Below are 19,773 nucleotides of genomic sequence, written 5' to 3' on the forward strand. Positions count from 1 at the left end.
ATGATGTTTTAGGTCATATTTAAGCAGAAATGTAGAAATTTCAAATTCACAGTTTAGTATTGAACAGACAGCGTTCTTAAGCAATATTCAGAGACTAAATAAGACTTTGAGCAGCAACTGACCAGAAACAATTTTACTCCAGCATTCTTGTCCATAAAACAACATTATCACCATTAGGTCCTAGTCTGCCTTGACTAAACATCTGTCTTTTTCACTTATGTATATAGGTTTGAGAATCTTGTATAGGACTACAGTCAGTACACTGTTTGAAAATGGATTCATTCTTGCTTCCAACCAGGGGCTTGTGCCCAGTATAACTATTGCCCATCAGTGGACTTCCTTTGCTTGGTCACAGCCCACTCAAGGAATTCACAGCGTTTCTAAAAATAAATAAATAAAAACTGCACATAAAGTAAGAAGCTGTGGGGATTCAGGAGGGAATATGCTAAAGCAGAAAAAAGTGGAGGGGGGGGGGGGGGGGGGGGGGCTAAATACACTACAGGAGAAGCAGAAAAAAAAAAATCATATACAGTGTTCATAAGGAGGGAACTCCTTTAGTGAGAAAGACACAGAGAGAGAGAGAGAGAGAGAGAGAGACACACACACACACACAGAGAGGGGGGAGAGGGAGAGAGACACAGAGAGACACAGAGAGAGAGAGAGAGAGAGAGAGAGAGAGAGAGAGAGAGAGAGAGATTCACACACACACACACACACACACACACACACACACACACACACAGAGAGAGACACAGAGAGAGAGGGGGGAGAGGGAGAAAGACACAGAGAGACACACATACAGAGAGAGAGAGAGAGAGAGAGAGAGAGAGAGAGAGAGAGAGAGAGAGACACACACACAAACGGAGAGAGACACAGAGAGAGAGGGGGGAGAGAGAGAGAGAGAGAGAGACAAACAGAGAGAGACAGAGAGAGAGGGGGGGGGGAGAGAGAGAGAGAGAGAGAGAGAGAGAGAGAGAGAGAGAGACACACACACAAACGGAGAGAGACACAGAGAGAGAGGGGGGAGAGACACACACAGAGAGAGAGAAACAGAGAGAGACACAGAGAGAGAGGGGGGGAGAGAGAGACACACACACACAGAGAGCGAGAGAGAGAGAGAGAGAGAGAGAGAGAGAGAGAGAGAGAGAGAGAATTTCCAGCTGATCACAGGACAGCAGCAGTAGCAGCAGCACTCGGATCGGCTGCATCCTGGATCCTGCGGTAAGTAAAGTTTAAAAGCTCATAAATATATTTGTGTTGCACTTTTGCACGCTTTTTACTAAGCAAAATGCGCGCGACACGTCAGCGCGAAAATTACTATCAATATCTAAAAGGGGAAAAAAGAAAGCAAGAAAGAAAAAGTCGGAAAGCCGGAGATGATTGACATTTATGATAATCTTGAGGAAAATCTCGAGTCTGTTGTGCTGGCAACCCTGCCATGCATGAGATGCAAAGAAAGTGTGCATGCAGTTTTCTCCACTCGTTACTGCTGCTTCCTTTGTGAGGACGTGGCTCTTTTTTTTTTTCTTTTTTTGCAGTTTTTCTCCCCCCCTTCTCTTTGTATTAAAACATCTGGATTTGGAAAGTGTTGCAGGGTTGACTTGTTCCAATTAATAAGCCCTTGTGCACGTCCAAAAAGTTGCACAGAACAATCTTTCATAGATATGAAAACTTTTGTACTGTAGCTCACAAAACAAAATAAAAGGAAAAATTAATAAGCTATGTAGAGTAATGAGACAGCTGTTCTGGGCATGCGCGGTGGGAATTGTCCTCAGTAAATTTACTCGTGCACACTGTGGTTTGTGCACATTTCTATTCAGTCCTGCCAGATACTGGATTTAGAAGGACTAGTGTGGACTTTCATTAATAGGAATAAATCATGATGATTTATTAAAGGCACCCAATGTGAACAGAAAAGAAATGGATGCAGAATCAGAGGGATGGATCATAGAAGGATTAGAGTCAAATGTATCAGGAGGCAATGAAACCTGAGCCCTGAGTCAGTGCATTGTTCAACATTCCCAATAAGACATGTCCGTCAAGCCAAAGCGCAAAAAAAGGAAAAGAAGTTGACAGCATCTTTAATCATTGTAAAGGAGCCCAAAAATCTGCCATGCATGAAAAATGGTGGAGCGAGTCAGCCCAAAGACTCTGTTTAACATTCCTACAACTCAGTTAAACACGGCAGATTTCCTCTTTCACCCGCTTCATAATGTTGTGAAAGCCAAGGAAAGCCAAAGTCTGAACATGTGTCATAAAATTCCCAGCCAAAATTCCCAGGATACTGTAACTACACTATACTAACACAGGGTCATGAATATCAGTACACTGGCCGTCACGGATTTTAATGGGGGAGTTATAAGAGGGGGAAAAAAAACCATATAATACGCTTTCTATTTACATGGAACATGTAGTGCATTACAGGTTATGAGGATATACTCTATACATGCCTGTCTCCAAGAAAACATTTGCGATTAAGGTCCTAAAAGTTAACAACAGTTTTGTAAGGAGGACAGAATTCTTCTGTATACTTTAGAAGTATTTCACGAATAAGATCCAGAGTGACTAGTCAGGCAGCCCATCTGTACCAAATGTTGAGTGTTCGGAGATGCTTTTCTGCTCACCGTGATTGTAAAAAGTGGTTATTTGAGTTACTATAGCCTTTCTGTCAGCTCAAACCAGTCCGGCCATTCTCCTCTGACCTCTCTCATCTGCCCTTACTCATCAAGGCGTTTCTGCAATGAAAACTGCAGCTCACTGGATGTTTTTTGTTTTTCGCACCATGCTTTGTAAAACTCTAGAGACTGTTTTGTATGAAAATGCGAGATCAGCATTAACTAAAGCTCTTAAGTAGAAAGTATGCTTCCCTTTTTACGCATACAATAGGAACAGCGTACAGTACGCGTGACACAAATGTCGTCATCAGCAGAGTACAGACGCCGCCCGATATACGCATTCAATTCTTTTGCACTATTTAGTTGTTCCACAAGGTGGCAACATTGACCCAGGGCTGTAGATCGTCAAGGTAGTTGAAGAAAAAACTGAATAAATGGAAGAGACGGAGTTCAGGTTAGAAAGTACCTGCATTTGTGTAATTCTAGCCTTTAATTGCATAAGGATTTGTATATTGCTGCTAATCGTGGTGAGAGATTGCCCATGCATTGTTCTTCGTATTGTTGTGATTCTTCTTCATTGTTGTCCTTCACACCAAAAGACCTGCTTTACTGCTCTGTACTGACTCTGAGCCAGGAGGGGTAGTGCAAGTATATGCGCATTCCTCGACTGCCTGCATACTCGTGCATGCCAAATGGCGTATACTTTGAAAGGCTATCTGTATGACTGTGCATACGCTACCATACATGGAAAAAAAACGAAGTATACCAGAGCTTTTAATCAGTATCTGCATGATGATATGCATTGTGCTGCTGCCACATTATTGGCTGAGCTTTCAACACAAAAACAGATAGCTTGTTCTTGACCTACACAATTCATTTAATGGTTATAATAATTGTTAACAAGCAGTTAAATATATAATTAAGTGCAATCATGGCTATAATAAAAAAGAATTTTCATCTGGAATTTGCTCCGGGAAAGGACACATTATCATACTTGGGTCATTGATCTTTTTTTGTTGCTGTGAAGATTGATGGCATCATCAAACTTCTTTTAAGACTTGGCAGTAGACAGAGATTACAATTTACAAGATTGCAGATTAGAATATAAAGACAGCAAACATGCACTCAAATTCACACAGAAATGGTTGTGGGGCAAAAGCTGTCTCAGTCCCCTGATTTGAACCCTTGAACCCCCAGTCCACATCTGCAACAACAAGAAAAAAAAAGACAAATATAAATGAGTTGAAATGTTTGGCGAGGAAATGTTCTCTAACCTTGTTAGAATATTACAGGAAGAGGCTCTGTGATGTTATTCTCTTCAGATGGAAGTTTCGGCAAATATTAATTTTGGAGGTGCCAATAATTTTGAAACAAGTTCTTATAATTCTTATAATTGTAATAAAAAACAAACAAACAAAAAAATAAATAAAAAATAAAAAACAACCATTGAGTTAAAATAAAACTATAGAGCATCCCCATGTGCTCAATGTCAAAACATTACAGAAAGAATGTGCTATTTCATATATTTATTTTTCTTATTTTTTATGAAGGGTGCCAACAATTATTTGAGCCTGTAAAATGCTGAGAACAGGTTACACTGATGAGATGTATTTGGGATCAGCAACATAAATGAATGCGTCTCGCACACAATCTAGGTGTTAATTCTTAGCTACTTAACTGTTTACTGCATGATGTTGCCATATGACAACAATTCATTCATCTCCAATTTTTTTGATAAGCAATAATACAAAACTACTATTTACCTATGTAACTGGGGGAAAAGGTGGGCTTTGACATAAGAAATCCCATGTCACATGACCAGGAAGTGCTGTTTGCACTTTCTTTTCTGCAATCACATGGCATGGTGAAGGTCATCATAGGTGGGCTCTCAAAATTTGATTCATTTTTCAATATTTAGGAAAAACTACTTAAATGGAAAAAATTAAAACACTATCTGAAATAAGTTAACATTTATTTTGTCATTTAAGCAAGTTTATATATTTTGAAGATTCTGTCAACTGATGAAATGTAATTGTTGCCATATGGCACCAACAGGCGATAATGGAACTGTGGTATGTGCATTCATGAATTCAAGTGGACCTACACAGCAAAGACTATTAGACTTCGCTAATAGTATAGTAATTCAAGCAAAAGAATTAAAAAGATATGTCACCCAAAACATTTTTTGGATGTAATTTTTGCATGTATTTTGAGTGAGTAAATCCATCCACATCATTTTTACAGCTGTAAAAAAAAAAAAAATTGACATTTTTTCAATGAAGACGTAATATTTCATGAAATAGAGGGTTAACCTACCCACTGGATACACAGAACCAACACTATATGTTCATGCATTCCTTCTCTGACATGTAATCTTGATACTAAACGGATGCCAAGCAGGAAGACATTATACCTGCATCTATATCAGAGGTTCCAACATTGCTAACAAGATAATTCCAGCAGGCAGGGAGACAAAACTGAATTAAAAGACTTCATAATTGCGTCTTGGCAGGTAGTAAACATGAGCTTTGCGGAGCTTGTGAGACTGTAATGTCTTTTGACAAGGGCAGAAATAGAGGTCGAGCTTTTGGCAACTGCAATAAACATAAGAAAGCACACGAGCAAGAAAAGTAGGCAGGAGAAAATGCAAGGACTTCATTTACTACATTTACAGGTAGTAAATAAGAGCATTTTGTGGAGCTTGTGAAGGCAGCATGAATATGATGCATGATGATGGCACTGATACTGAAGTGCTACATAATGAAGGGGTTAACTAATTTAAAAAGTGATACTATGCACCTGCATACACCATCCTGAAGCTTTACGTAACGTCTGTGATCTAAAGGTAGGGTGGATATAAACATAATATAGTGCAGCGACAGATGTACGCTGCAAGGGTTTCTGTGGAGGAGGGGTTGAAGGGGAGGGGCTCAGGAAACAAGCAAAATACAGCCAAAATCAACAAAGCCCACAGGGCCAAGTTCTGCACCACCTCCCACATCTCCGTCTCTCATCTTTGTATCTAGCTCTCTCACTCTCTCGCTCGTCTCCTTCTCTTTCCAATGTTTATTGCTATACCAAGAGCTTGACCTCTATTTCTGCCCTTGTCAAAAGACATCACAGTCTCATTTCAATGGGTTTTTTCCCCCTACGCCTCACTTTCTGGGCTTTGTTAAATCACCAGCACTGACCAGGTGTCCTTGGAGTCCGCTCAGCATGAGAAAACACTGTTTATGACAGAATGGCTATCACAATAAATGCAGTCACTTAACAAACACTATCATTTTCTTCCATGCAGTATGTAACTCATTTCTGCCTGACACCTGCAGAATGGGTTTACAAACCGGCTGTGGAAATGAATCAAATTTTATTTCAAATGAATGGTTCCGTGTTGATTTATGTTAAACATTCAAACTATTATTATTATTATTTTTTAGGTGAAATGTCTCCGATTGTTGTAGGATTTTGTTTAAATCGATGCAAACGAACTTGTAAGTACACTATCCATGCCTTAAAGGAAACCTTCACCCTGAAACACATCCAATTGGGGTTGTTCTGAAATAATTGTAATTCATTTAGCTACTGTATTTTGGTGCTAATTTGTTGGTTGCTGGTGTGTTTTGTTATAGCAGTGAAAGGTTAGAGGTTAACTTGAGAGAAGTTATCTGCTGCGCTGATATCACATTGTTAGTGCAGTTACCAAAGGAAAAAAATCTCAAACATAAGGGTTTAATGGTCAGGTTTCACTGCTAAATCCTACTTAGAACATAGAAATATTAGAGACATAAACACTGTGAAGCAGTTGTGCAGAGACTGAGCTAGCCCAGTTAGTGATGATTCTGACAGCGATATTTGTATGAAAGTTGAAGCTTTGGGACCTTATCAGAGTGCAGAGATGAAGAGGTGAGAGAGCTGGACAGACTAAAGGATTAAAGTGTCAGCCTGCCCAGGGTGTACCCCGCCTTGTGCCCGATGCTCCCTGGGATAGACTCCAGGTTTCCCCGTGACCCTGAAAAGGATAAGCGGTATAGAAGATGGATGGATGGATGTACACCCTTCGCAGATCTGTCCACACTAGAACTATTAAAGTCAATTCTGTTATTAGACCGAGCCTGATTTATTTGTAGCAACCCATTCCTAATGAATGCATCTACAGTAATTATGCTGAGCCACTGCCAAAATTTTTCCATTACTCTGTAATTTCTGTCCCTGTTCAGTATATAGATATATTTATTTATTTATACTCTGCCTGCCTGCCCCCCCCCCGTCTCTCTGACTCTTGTCTTCAGGTGTGGTCATGTCTGGATTCTTTCTACCTGTGCTGTTGCTCCTCCCCCTGGTGGCCTCTGTCCCCTCCCCCTCCAGGTCACCACCCAAATACTGCCGCAGGTGCTGCGATCACCTGGATCCTCCCCTCAGCAACTCACCCCGTCCCGTGGCCTATCAAACACCAGAGGTTCGCACGTACATTAACATGACCATTCTCAAAGGTAAGGGCTAAAACTGCATACACACATTGAAAATCTGTATGTATTTTTCCCCTCAGTTATATTTTGCTAGCGTACAGGTTTAGCCCCTTCTCAAGATCCTTCAGACATCATACTTCATACACCTCCACAGATGAATATTTAATGGTGTCACAGAATTTAAAAAAAGGTGATAAAATAATTGAAAAACTGCTCCATTGAAAACCTCATTCTCTGTAATTAAGGACTTTATTTTTCTCTAGGTGCTCTCAAATCTGGCGTGGCATGAAGCGCAGCATGAAGCTTCATTAAAGGCGTTAACTTGGGGAAAACTGTTAATCCTTTAGTGTTAGTATCAACTGTGATTGTGCAGTGTGCTAATATTAGAGTGATCAGCATCCAGGTTTTTTTCCAACTATATCTATATTGTTTGCATAAAATAAAATAAACAGCATTTTGAAATGTAAGTGAGCACAGTGCAAGTTTAACCAAAAAGGTGTTGAAAATATATATGTATTTATTATATTAGTTGGAATTAATACAAATACAGAGACAAACAATAGGTGGAGTATTCTGTTTTGTTTTGTTTTTTAAAGAAAGCTACAGACTACAGGTATGTGTGTTGAAAATGTGATCCTGCAAGATGAAGCAGTAATCATTTTCGTCATTTTTAAATGATCGTTCTCCATTGTTATTAAAATGAAATCTTCTCAGAATATCATACAGCCATTATAGTCATCTGTCACTTAAAGTGTGTCCCAGCTTTAGAGGAGATACTGAAAGCATGTCCAGTGATTTTTCTGATCTTTCTGGAATGTAGCAAACTGAAAGAAATCTAACAAAATATTATTGGATAGCAAGGGTGTGAGTTGAGGGTGTGGGGAATGAGTTGAGGGTGTAGGGAATGAGTTGAGGGTGTGGGGAATGAGTTGAGGGTGTAAGGGTGTGAGTTTAGGGTGTAGGGAATGAGTTGAGGGTGTGGGGAATGAGTTGAGGGTGTAAGGGTGTGAGTTGAGGGTGTAAGGGTGTGAGTTGAGGGTGTAAGGGTGTGAGTTGAGGGTGTAAGGGTGTGAGTTGAGGGTGTAAGGGTGTGAGTTGAGGGTTTGGGAATGAGTTGAGGGTGTAAGGGTGTGAGTTGAGGGTGTGGGGAATGAGTTGAGGGTGTGAGGGTGTGAGTTGAGGGTGTGGGGAATGAGTTGAGGGTGTAAGGGTGTGAGTTGAGGGTGTAGGGAATGAGTTGAGTGTGTAGAGTGTTTTCAGGCAGCAATATGTTTGAGTGTGGTCAGCTGTAGCCTAAATAACAGTTTCTTGATTTGGGAAAGACACTGTTGCTTTGAAACATTGATAGATTTCTTACTTAATCACATTAGACAGAAAATAGAAAGTTTTCCAGTAAGGTCCACAGATCATCTGGTTCAGATCATGCTCTGCAAATTGCTATTTGCTGTTAGAATTTGTGAACACTGTTTTCCAGTGTTTCCAGAGCATAGTGGTAGGGTTAGCACAAATATATATATATATTTTATTAATAATAATAAAAATATCTAAAACAGTTTGTATAGACCATGCCCACTTCTGGTTTTAATCTAAATATGAAACCAGATAAGAATAATTTGAGCACTAAAGAGAGACAGATAATGGCCCTGTGTTACACCCCTTATTTGTTTGTTTGTTAAGCCATTATTAATGGCTCTATTTTAACACATGAACACTTCTGCTCTGTCTGTCGCCCACCCACTCTCACTCACTCACCCACCCACTCTCACTCACTCACCCACCCACTCTCACTCACTCACCCACCTACTCACTCATTCACTCACTCACCCACCCACTCTCACTCACTCACCCACCCACTCTCACTCACTCACCCACCTACTCACTCATTCACTCACTCACCCACCCACTCTCACTCACTCACCCACCCACTCTCACTCACTCACCCACCCACTCTCACTCACTCACCCACCCACTCACTCATTCACTCACTCACCCACCCACTCTCACTCACCCACTCTCACTCACCCACTCACCCACTCTCACTCACTCACCCACCCACTCACTCATTCACTTACCCACCCACTCTCACTCACTCACCCACCCACTCACTCATTCACTCACTCACCCACCCACTCACCCACTCTCACTCACCCACCCACTCTCACTCACTCACCCACCCACTCTCACTCACTCACCCACCCACCCACTCTCACTCACTCACCCACCCACCCACTCTCACTCACTCACTCACTCACCCACCCACTCACCCACTCTCACTCACCCACCCACTCACCCACTCTCACTCACTCACCCACCCACTCTCACTCACTCACCCACCCACTCTCACTCACTCACCCACCCACCCACTCTCACTCACTCACTCACTCACCCACCCACTCACCCACTCTCACTCACCCACCCACTCACCCACTCTCACTCACTCACCCACCCACTCTCACTCACTCACCCACCCACTCTCACTCACTCACCCACTCACTCTCACTCACTCACCCACCCACTCACCCACTCTCACTCACTCACCCACCCACTCTCACTCACTCACCCACCCACTCACCCACTCTCACTCACTCACCCACCCACTCACCCACTCTCACTCACCCACCCACCCACTCTCACTCACCCACCCACCCACTCTCACTCACCCACCCACTCTCACTCACTCACCCACTCTCACTCACTCACCCACCCACTCTCACTCACTCACCCACCCACCCACTCTCACTCACTCACCCACCCACCCACTCTCACTCACCCACCCACCCACTCTCACTCACTCACCCACCCACTCTCACTCACTCATCCACTCATTCACTCACTCACCCACCCACTCATTCACTCACTCACTCACCCACTCACTCATTCACTCACTCACCCACCCACTCACTCATTCACTCACTCACCCACCCACTCTCACACCCACCCACTCTCACTCACTCACCCACCCACTCTCACTCACTCATTCACCCACCCACTCACTCACCCACCCACTCTCACTCACCCACTCATTCACCCACCCACTCTCACTCACTCATTCACTCACCCACCCACTCTCACTCACTCATCCACCCACCCACTCTCACTCACTCACCCACCCACTCACTCACACTCACTCACTCACACACCCACTCTCACTCACTCATCCACTCACTCACTTACCCACTCACTCACCCACTCACCCACTCACTTACCCACCCACCCACTCTCACTCACCCACCCACTCACTCATCCACTCACTCACTTACCCACTCACTCACTCTCACTCACCCACTCACCCACCCACCCACCCACTCTCACTCACTCATTCACCCACCCACTCACTCACCCACCCACTCTCACTCACCCACTCATTCACCCACCCACTCTCACTCACTCACTCATTCACTCACCCACCCACTCTCACTCACTCACCCACCCACCCACTCTCACTCACTCACCCACCCACTCACTCACACTCACTCACTCACTCACACACCCACTCTCACTCACTCATCCACTCACTCACTTACCCACTCACCCACTCACCCACCCACCCACCCACTCTCACTCACCCACCCACTCACTCATCCACTCACTCACTTACCCACTCACTCACTCTCACTCACCCACTCACCCACCCCCTCTCACTCACTCACCCACCCACCCACCCACTCTCACTCACTCACCCACCCACTCACTCACTCACACACCCACTCTCACTCACTCATCCACTCACTCACTTACCCACTCACTCACTCTCACTCACCCACTCACTCACCCACCCACTCACTCATCCACTCACTCACTTACCCACTCACTCACTCTCACTCACCCACTCACCCACCCACTCTCACTCACTCACTCACTCACCCACTCACACTCACTCATTCACTCACTCACCCACTCTCACTCACTCATCCACTCACTCACTTACCCACTCACTCACTCTCACTCACCCACTCACTTACCCACCCACCCACTCTCACTCACCTACCTACTTACTCACTCACCCACCCACCCACCCACTCACTCACTCACCCACCCACTCTCTCACTCTCCCACTCACTCTCACTCACTCACCCACTCTCACTCACTCACCCACCCACTCTCACTCACTCATCCACTCACTCACCCACCCACCCACTCACTTACCCACTCACCCACCCACACACCCACCCACTCTCACTCACTCACTCACCCACCCACTCACTTACCCACTCACTCACTCTCACTCACCCACTCACCCACCTACTCACTCACTCACCCACCCACTCTCACTCACTCACCGACTCTCACTCACTCACCCACTCTCACTCACTCACCCACTCTCACTCACTCACCCACCCACTCTCACTCACTCATCCACTCACTCACCCACCCACCCACACACCCACCCACTCTCACTCACTCACCCACCCACTCACTCACTCTCACTCACCCACTCACTCACTCACCCACCCACTCTCACTCACTCACCGACTCTCACTCACTCACCCACCCACTCACCCACTCATTCACTCACTCATTCACTCACTTACCCACCCACCCACTCTCACTCACTCACCCACTCTCACTCACCCACCCACTCTCACTCACTCACTCACCCACTCTCACTCACTCACCCACCCACTCACCCACTCATTCACTCACTCATTCACTCACTTACCCACCCACCCACTCTCACTCACTCACCCACTCTCACTCACCCACCCACTCTCACTCACTCACTCACCCACTCTCACTCACTCACCCACCCACTCTCACTCACCCACTCACCCACCCACCCACTCTCACTCACTCACCCACCCACTCACTTACCCACCCACTCACTCTCACTCACCCACTCACCCACCTACTCACTCTCCCACTCATTCACCCACCCACTCACTTACCCACCCACTCACTCTCACTCACCCACTCACCCACCCACTCACTCACCCACCCACTCACTCACCCACCCATTCACTCATTCACTCACTCACTCACTCACCCACTCACTCTCACTCACTCACCCACACTCACTCACTCACCCACCCACTCACTCTCACTCACCCACCCACTCTCACTCACTCACCCACCCATTCTCACTCACTCACCCACCCACTCTCACTCACTCACCCACCCACTCATTCACTCACCCACCCACTCTCACTCACTCACCGACTCTCACTCACTCACCCACTCTCACTCACTCACCCACTCTCACCCACACACCCACCCACTCTCACTCACTCACCCACCCACTCACTCACTCTCACTCACCCACTCACCCACCTACTCACTCACTCACCCACCCACTCTCACTCACTCACCGACTCTCACTCACTCACCCACCCACTCACCCACTCATTCACTCACTCATTCACTCACTTACCCACCCACGCACTCTCACTCACTCACCCACTCTCACTCACCCACCCACTCTCACTCACTCACTCACTCTCACTCACTCACTCACTCTCACTCACTCACTCACCCACCCACTCTCACTCACCCACTCACCCACCCACCCACTCTCACTCACTCACCCACCCACTCACTTACCCACCCACTCACTCTCACTCACCCACTCACCCACCTACTCACTCTCCCACTCATTCACCCACCCACTCACTTACCCACCCACTCACTCTCACCCACCCACTCACCCACCCACTCACTCACCCACCTACTCTCACTCACCCACCCATTCACTCATTCACTCACTCACCCACTCACTCACTCACCCACTCACTCTCACTCACTCACCCACACTCACTCACTCACTCACCCACCCACTCACTCTCACTCACCCACCCACTCTCACTCACTCACCCACCCATTCTCACTCACTCACCCACCCATTCTCACTCACTCACCCACCCTCTCACTCATTCACTCACCCACCCACTCTCACTCACCCACTCACCCACCTACTCACTCTCCCACTCATTCACCCACCCACTCACTTACCCACCCACTCACTCTCACCCACCCACTCACCCACCCACTCACTCACCCACCTACTCTCACTCACCCACCCATTCACTCATTCACTCACTCACCCACTCACTCACTCACCCACTCACTCTCACTCACTCACCCACACTCACTCACTCACTCACCCACCCACTCACTCTCACTCACCCACCCACTCTCACTCACTCACCCACCCATTCTCACTCACTCACCCACCCTCTCACTCATTCACTCACCCACCCACTCTCACTCACTCATCCGCTCACTCACTCTCACTCACCCACTTACTCACTCACTCACCCACCCACTCTCACTCACTCACCCACCCACTCTCAATCACTCATCCACTCACCCACCCACACACTCTCACTCACTCATCCACTCACCCACTCATCCACCCACACACCCACCCACTCTCACTCACTCACCCACCCACTCTCACCCACCCACTCTCACTCACTCACTCACTCACCCACCCACCCACCCACCCACTCTTACTCACTCACCCACTCAGCACACCCACTCACCCACCCACTCACCCACCCACTCACATACACTGTTCTGTGTTCTGTCTTTAGTCTTACATTAAACAGGCGTCCTATCAGTGTTTCTGGGATCAGAGAGGAATAGAAGTTCTATATCATATGTAACCCAGCGATGACCCTAAACACTAGCCACACCCACTAACATGCCTACTTTCCCTTATCTCTCTCTCTCCCCCACACATGCTGTCATAGCTTTTCTCTGTCTGACTCAGTGTCTAATAAACAGAAACTCAAACCAACCCTTGAGTTCTGGAAAATGGTGTAGACCACAGCTCTCTTCTCTCTTCCGTTTTCTTAATAAGAAAAACCGAGCCGACTAAGTAGAAGTCATCCTGAGACGCAACAGCAGGCTCTAGAGGCATACAGACCTGGCAGGAAACTTGCCTATGTGGCAGTAAACTACAAGCGGGAACATGTGTGTTGTGTTTGTCTGCGTTCTGAGATTACAGCCCTGAGAATACTCAGCTTCTTGCAGACCGCCTGTGATTACTCAGAGCTCAGTAAAAGCTGTTCTGGTGGATTCATTGCAGCACCCATGAATGGTAACAGTAACAGCATGTGGTTAGATGACGTGCAGATCAACTTTACTGTGAAATAGTGCTTGTGAAATTCAGGATCCATATCCAGCACTCAAAACCTTATATACACTATACACAATACGTTTATCATTTCTCATGGCTTTTCACATCAGGATAGTGAGGTCCTGGTAAGTGAGGTGAAAATTAGCATAATACTCTGTGGCTATTGGACATGGTGTATTAAGCATGACTTGGCTGGATTTTACTTAGATGGATTATTGCTGCCTAACAGCTGTAGGGTTCCTAGTGCATAATCTGAACCGTGTGGTGTTAGGAGTCACTCACTCACTTGCTCACTCATCCACCCAGTGCCTTGCTCACTGCTATCCTTGCTTACTTACTCAGTTTTGCTATCACTCATTCAGTCATTCATTTACTGACTCCCTAATTTTAATACTCACTCATTCACTAATACACACTTTAAATTTCCATGCCTCCATCCTTTTATCCATTCATTTGTTCCTGTCTCACAGGAGATAAAGGCGATCGAGGTGAGAGAGGTACTCCGGGTAAGGCAGGAGCAGAAGGTCCTCCAGGTCCCAGAGGCACCATTGGCCTTAAAGGCAGCAAAGGGCAGGCTGGGGCTCCAGGAGACCCCTGCAAGACACAGCACTCGTCTTTCTCGGTGGGCCGCAGGAAGGCCCTCCACAGTGACGACTATTACCAGGCACTGCTTTTTGACACCGTCTTCGTCAACCGTGATGAACACTTCAACATGTTTAAAGGCAAGTTCTACTGTTATGTACCGGGTATTTACTTCTTCAACATCAACATCCACACATGGAACTTCAAGGAGACCTATCTGCACCTGATGCAGAATGAACAGGAGCAGGTGATCCTGTATGCACAACCCAGTGACCGCTCCATCATGCAGAGCCAGAGTGTCATGCTTTCTCTTGAGCTTAACGATGAAGTCTGGGTGCGCCTCTTCAAGCGCGAGCGTGAGAATGCCATTTACAGCGATGACGTTGACGTCTACATCACCTTCAATGGCTACCTGGTGGTTCCTGCCGTATAGAAATGGCGTCGAATGGATGGTTTCCCAATACTGAGAGTAGGAATTATGGATTAAGGCTTCTCTCAGGGAAAGCATGTGCCAATGGAGTTCTCTGAAGAGGAAGGAAGCAGTGCTAATTTAATAATAAAAATGCATTAGGTACATTTAGCTGACAGATGATTAACATATTGGTGCTAAAATAGCTGACTCGCTAACAATTTGATTTGGTACCTTTGGTACCCTTTTAACCCTTTAGTTTTTTGATGTGTTAAATATGATTAATTTGGCTGCAGAGCAGCTTCATTAACTTATCAATGGGCAATACTATGCAGAATATCTTTTAAATCTTCTCAGAAACTTCTTCTGAGCACAGCATTGCACATTGTGAAAGTAAATCAGGTCACCTGTACTGTATCTGTCCTTCCAAAAAAAACAACTCACTTCCTGAAAGAGGGTTGACTGGAAAATACTCCAGACTTACATAAGCATTTGGCTTGGATCATCGTCTTTACTTTTTACCATGTTTCTGGAACCAGCCTGGTCTGAGTAAGAGCTTATGTTTGTTGAGGTCTTAGCTTATACCAGCTGGACAGGCTTTTTGAGTGACATTAACACCTTATCCAGAGTGACAGGAGGTGAAGGCGCAGCAACAGTAATACCTAGGCAGGAACCAAAAACTAGATCCATCCTGCTAACTTTCAAAAACGCAATGAAAAAGAATCAATCCATTTTCGGGGTCATAAGCAGTCCAATTTTCTTTTTAGCATAAATGCGTAAATAAGGGATTAGATAGTTGGCATGTGGTAAAGGATGAATACATTGTGAAGATATATGGTTAGATGAGATATATCAACTTATCCCATTCCCTTTAAAAAACTGTGTGTACACTGTTGGTGTAATGACATACGATTGGATTTCAGTTATATATTCGCTGGTATAAATGACCAGTGGCCTGCAGTGTCAGTCAGCTAGCTATTTATCAATAACTATAACAATTATGTTTGCAGTCTTTTGGTGCATTATCGCAGGTTTTCCAATGTAGGTCCTAGCTAAAGCCTTGTATTCATTTGACTGGTTTTTAAAGGAAAAAAGTCATTAAATCAACTCTCTTTAATTAGATGTTGATGTTAGGAGACTTAAATAGCGTATAAATCAGAAAAATACCATTACCCTTGCATCTGTACTAAGTCTGTAATATTATCACAATCTTGGTCCAAAGTGGTTTAAATATCCTGGTATTGGCAGCTATTGACAGTCACTCCTCTTTCTGCACTCATATCAGCTTAGGCATTTTAATGATGATCATGAAAATAGCAATTGTGCAAGAACAAGAAAATTTGGCTGATGCCCAACCAAATTAGCATTACGGATGTGATATACCACTTGCCCTTGTACAAAAAATGAATCCTGAAAGCTTTTATACCCGCTCTGTGTGTTAAGATAATGCAGCCTGATGGATTCATTTTAACACGATTTAGCACTTAAGTATGACAAAAGGAGGTTTTATGGTAAAATGGCCAAAAAAGAATAGGCAACTGGCAATCAATTTGAAACAGTCTTGCACAGTAAATATGCTTTTCTGACTCATGTGTAAATGCACCCCATTACTCATGATAGCATTGTGTAAAGCTCATATCACATTGTGGATTGCGAGGATGGAGGATGGTACGGCATGAACTAAGGGTCAGCGGAACGTCGAGGAAATAAACAGAATAGTGTAAAAGTGTCTAAACTGAGCTGTCTTAATACTGTATCACTCATTTTGATTGGAGCTGAAAGAAAAGAGGCCACCCATCTGTCTCTGGAAGGAAACCCAGCTGCGTTAGACCTGCTATGTTTATAGACACCAGAAACAGGAAACCAGACCAGCTATCTGTAATCACAACCAGAGTCAAGTCAGTGAGAGAGAGAGAGAGAGAGAGAGAGAGAGAGAGAGAGAGAGAGAGAGAGTAATGAAGGACATTGGGGTGGGTCCTTGCTCGAAATAAATCACACATCACTTTTTTTTTTGTTTTTTTATCACTACACAATAAAGCAGCCTGCTGTCAGAACCAATATTAGTCACTAATACAGCCATACAGCCAAGAACAGTTGGTAGAGGCCAAAAAAGTGTGTAGGTTGGAATTATTTTTGCTGTTAAAGACATTTTTAACATCTAAAATGGCTAGTTCTGGACAGAGAAGACCACTCTTGGCTGGGGCAGACTTAATTCAACACAGATGTTATTTTACTGTATGAACAATTAAACAAAGGGCTACAAGAAGGTCACGGTGAGACAGAGTCTACAGAAAACTCCAAACATTCGGATCTTCTTAAATTTTCCCCACTGTATAAATGTGGTTTTAATTGTATTGAGGAGGTTTACAGTGTTTGTTGATTTTGGATCGGTTTTCTGCATGTATGTGTGCGAGTCTGGGTTTTGTTTAGTCTTGATTTCCAGGTTGTTTTGCCGCTGTAACCTCAAACTCAGGCCTTTGACAACTATAGATATAGCAAGTCTCTGACTGAAACACTATTGAGTTCCTGTGTTTGTCTCAGGCACTGCCATGTGACACGGTTATATTCGTTTCACAGTGCAACTAGAAAAATCTTCTACCATCAAAAACCTTAACCACAACAAGGCCTCAGAGTGAGGCTAGTACTGGCTGGAGTTAGGGCATCACAAGAAAATCCAAATTACATGATTTTAGGTGATCCTACAATCAAAAACCTGACTCTGGGTGAGGTTAGTGTTAGCTTGAGTGAGGATATAACAAGAAAATCCATCATATGAGATTTTCAGGTGATCCGACAATCTGAGCAAGGCAAGCATTGTCTGGAATCTGTATATTACAAGAAAATCCTTCTTCAGGTGAGAATACTGTCAAAAACATGCGTCAAAGTAAGGCTAGTATTTTCTGTAGCTAGCATATTACAACAAATTCCATGTTCAGGTCATTTTGTTATCAAAACTTGCCTCAGAGTGAGGCTAGTATTAGCATATAATTTATGAGATTTCCAGGTGATTTTGCTACCAAAACTGACCCAGAATGCGGCTAGTTTTGGCTGAAGTTAGCATATCACAAGAAGGTTAATATAAGATTTTCAGGTGATTTTACCATTTGATTCAGAATAATTGCTAATAATTGGCTATGGTTAGTATATGACAAGAAAATCAATTTCATGAGATTTTCAGGTGATCCTATTATCCATGAAAATTGACTCAGGGTAAGGCCAGTATTTTCTGCAGTTTGTATATTACAAGAAGATCCATTTCAAATAATAATACTATTAAAACATGTCTCAGAGCGAAGTTTGTATCAGCTGGAGTTAGCACAAGAATGTTCATTTATGAGATTTTCAGTTGATCCTAACATAAACAACAACAACAACAACAACCACCACCTGGCTCTAAGTGGGATTAGCACTGGAGTTCTCAAATAACACAAAAGTCAATTTATGATATTTTCAAGAGATCCTGCAATCAAAAACCTGACTCAGAGCGAGGCTAGTATTTTCTGGAGTTAGTATATTAACAGAAATCCCATTTTCAGGTTACAGTACTATCAAAAACATACCTTAGCTTCCATTACCGTATGAGAAGAGAGATTATTTATGAGATTTTTAGGTGTTTTTGCCATTGAAAAACTGACTCAGATTAAGGCTAGCATTGTCTGGAGTTGATATATTACAAGAATTTTTTTAGGTGATCATACTATCAAAAACATGATATGGGGTGAGGCTGGTTGTTAATAGGATCAAACATTTGACAGGGAGACATTACCATGCTAACATTAAAGTAAGCTGTTACGTCCAAATACAGTTTAGCAAACATGGCTCATATACTTTAACCTTCCTAGCAGCGTTTCTAGCTCCACCAAAATCTGTTCCATTTTACAGCTAATCCAGATGTTACCATGGACGTTCAGATGACTGGAATAAAACAAGGCAAAGGTCTAATGTCAACCTTGGAGAACTTACCACAGAAGGCATGAAGTTGTTTATATTTCTGACCCAATGGTTTGACTTGTCTTTAAAAGTAATTTTTTAAATTAAGGTAATATTTTTTTTACGACCTTCTATCAGGAACTGAGAGTGTCATAACAGCTTGCCTGTCACACCGAGCCTTTCCATACTGCGTTTCACACTTGAGCAAATTACACATGTCAGCCGTTGAAATTACATCATGTTTGCAATTACAAAAAATTTGTTCAAGCTGGGACATAAACACCTGGTGTTCTCCAGGTTTTCTGATGCTGGGACTGAAATTGGTGCTGTATTATAATGGTGCTGAATTATAGGTTTACTGGCAAAAGTGCACTTTTTTTGTATACATGAATATAAATATTGCTTGTATTATGTAAATATTTTTTTTATGTACCAAATATCAATATTAAATTCTGCAGCAAAGTGACTCTTGGTCAGCTTCTGTGGTTTTTATCAGGATAGTATAAAATAGCATGTTACAGCTCTGCTAACATCCTGTAGGCTCATTCTTGTTAGCACATCCATCTGTGCCTTCTTATTGTGTCTTGCCATAAAAATTCTTTGGCAGGCTGTGTACCCTCAATGTCCTCCAAACATTGGTCAGGCTTCACTTTATCCTCTGCCATGAGTGTGTGCAGCCTGGTCTGTGATTAC

At 44.0% G+C, this 19,773-nt stretch overlaps 1 protein-coding gene across 1 annotated transcript; it reads left to right on the forward strand.

Annotated features, from left to right (window-relative positions):
- The first annotated feature begins 641 nt into the window (after positions 1-641).
- Positions 642-19,546, forward strand: c1qtnf6b (C1q and TNF related 6b). The gene is made up of 3 exons (XM_017481702.3): positions 642-1,221; positions 6,905-7,105; positions 14,630-19,546. Exons 2-3 carry the CDS (start codon positions 6,913-6,915, stop codon positions 15,172-15,174), a joined length of 738 nt encoding a protein of 245 aa, XP_017337191.1. The 5' UTR covers positions 642-1,221; positions 6,905-6,912; the 3' UTR covers positions 15,175-19,546.
- Positions 19,547-19,773: the final 227 nt, after the last annotated feature.

The sequence above is a fragment of the Ictalurus punctatus genome, chromosome 12 (assembly GCF_001660625.3).
Source record: "Ictalurus punctatus breed USDA103 chromosome 12, Coco_2.0, whole genome shotgun sequence".
NCBI classification, from domain to species: domain Eukaryota; kingdom Metazoa; phylum Chordata; class Actinopteri; order Siluriformes; family Ictaluridae; genus Ictalurus; species Ictalurus punctatus.

What these genes read in the sequence shown, in the direction of transcription:
- c1qtnf6b (XM_017481702.3), top strand. Translation starts at nt 6,913, where the DNA reads ATGTCTGGATTCTTTCTACCTGTGCTGTTGCTCCTCCCCCTGGTGGCC. An exon ending in TAACATGACCATTCTCAAAG is followed by an intron (nt 7,106 to 14,629) that starts GTAAGGGCTAAA and finishes CCTGTCTCACAG; the next exon opens with GAGATAAAGGCGATCGAGGT.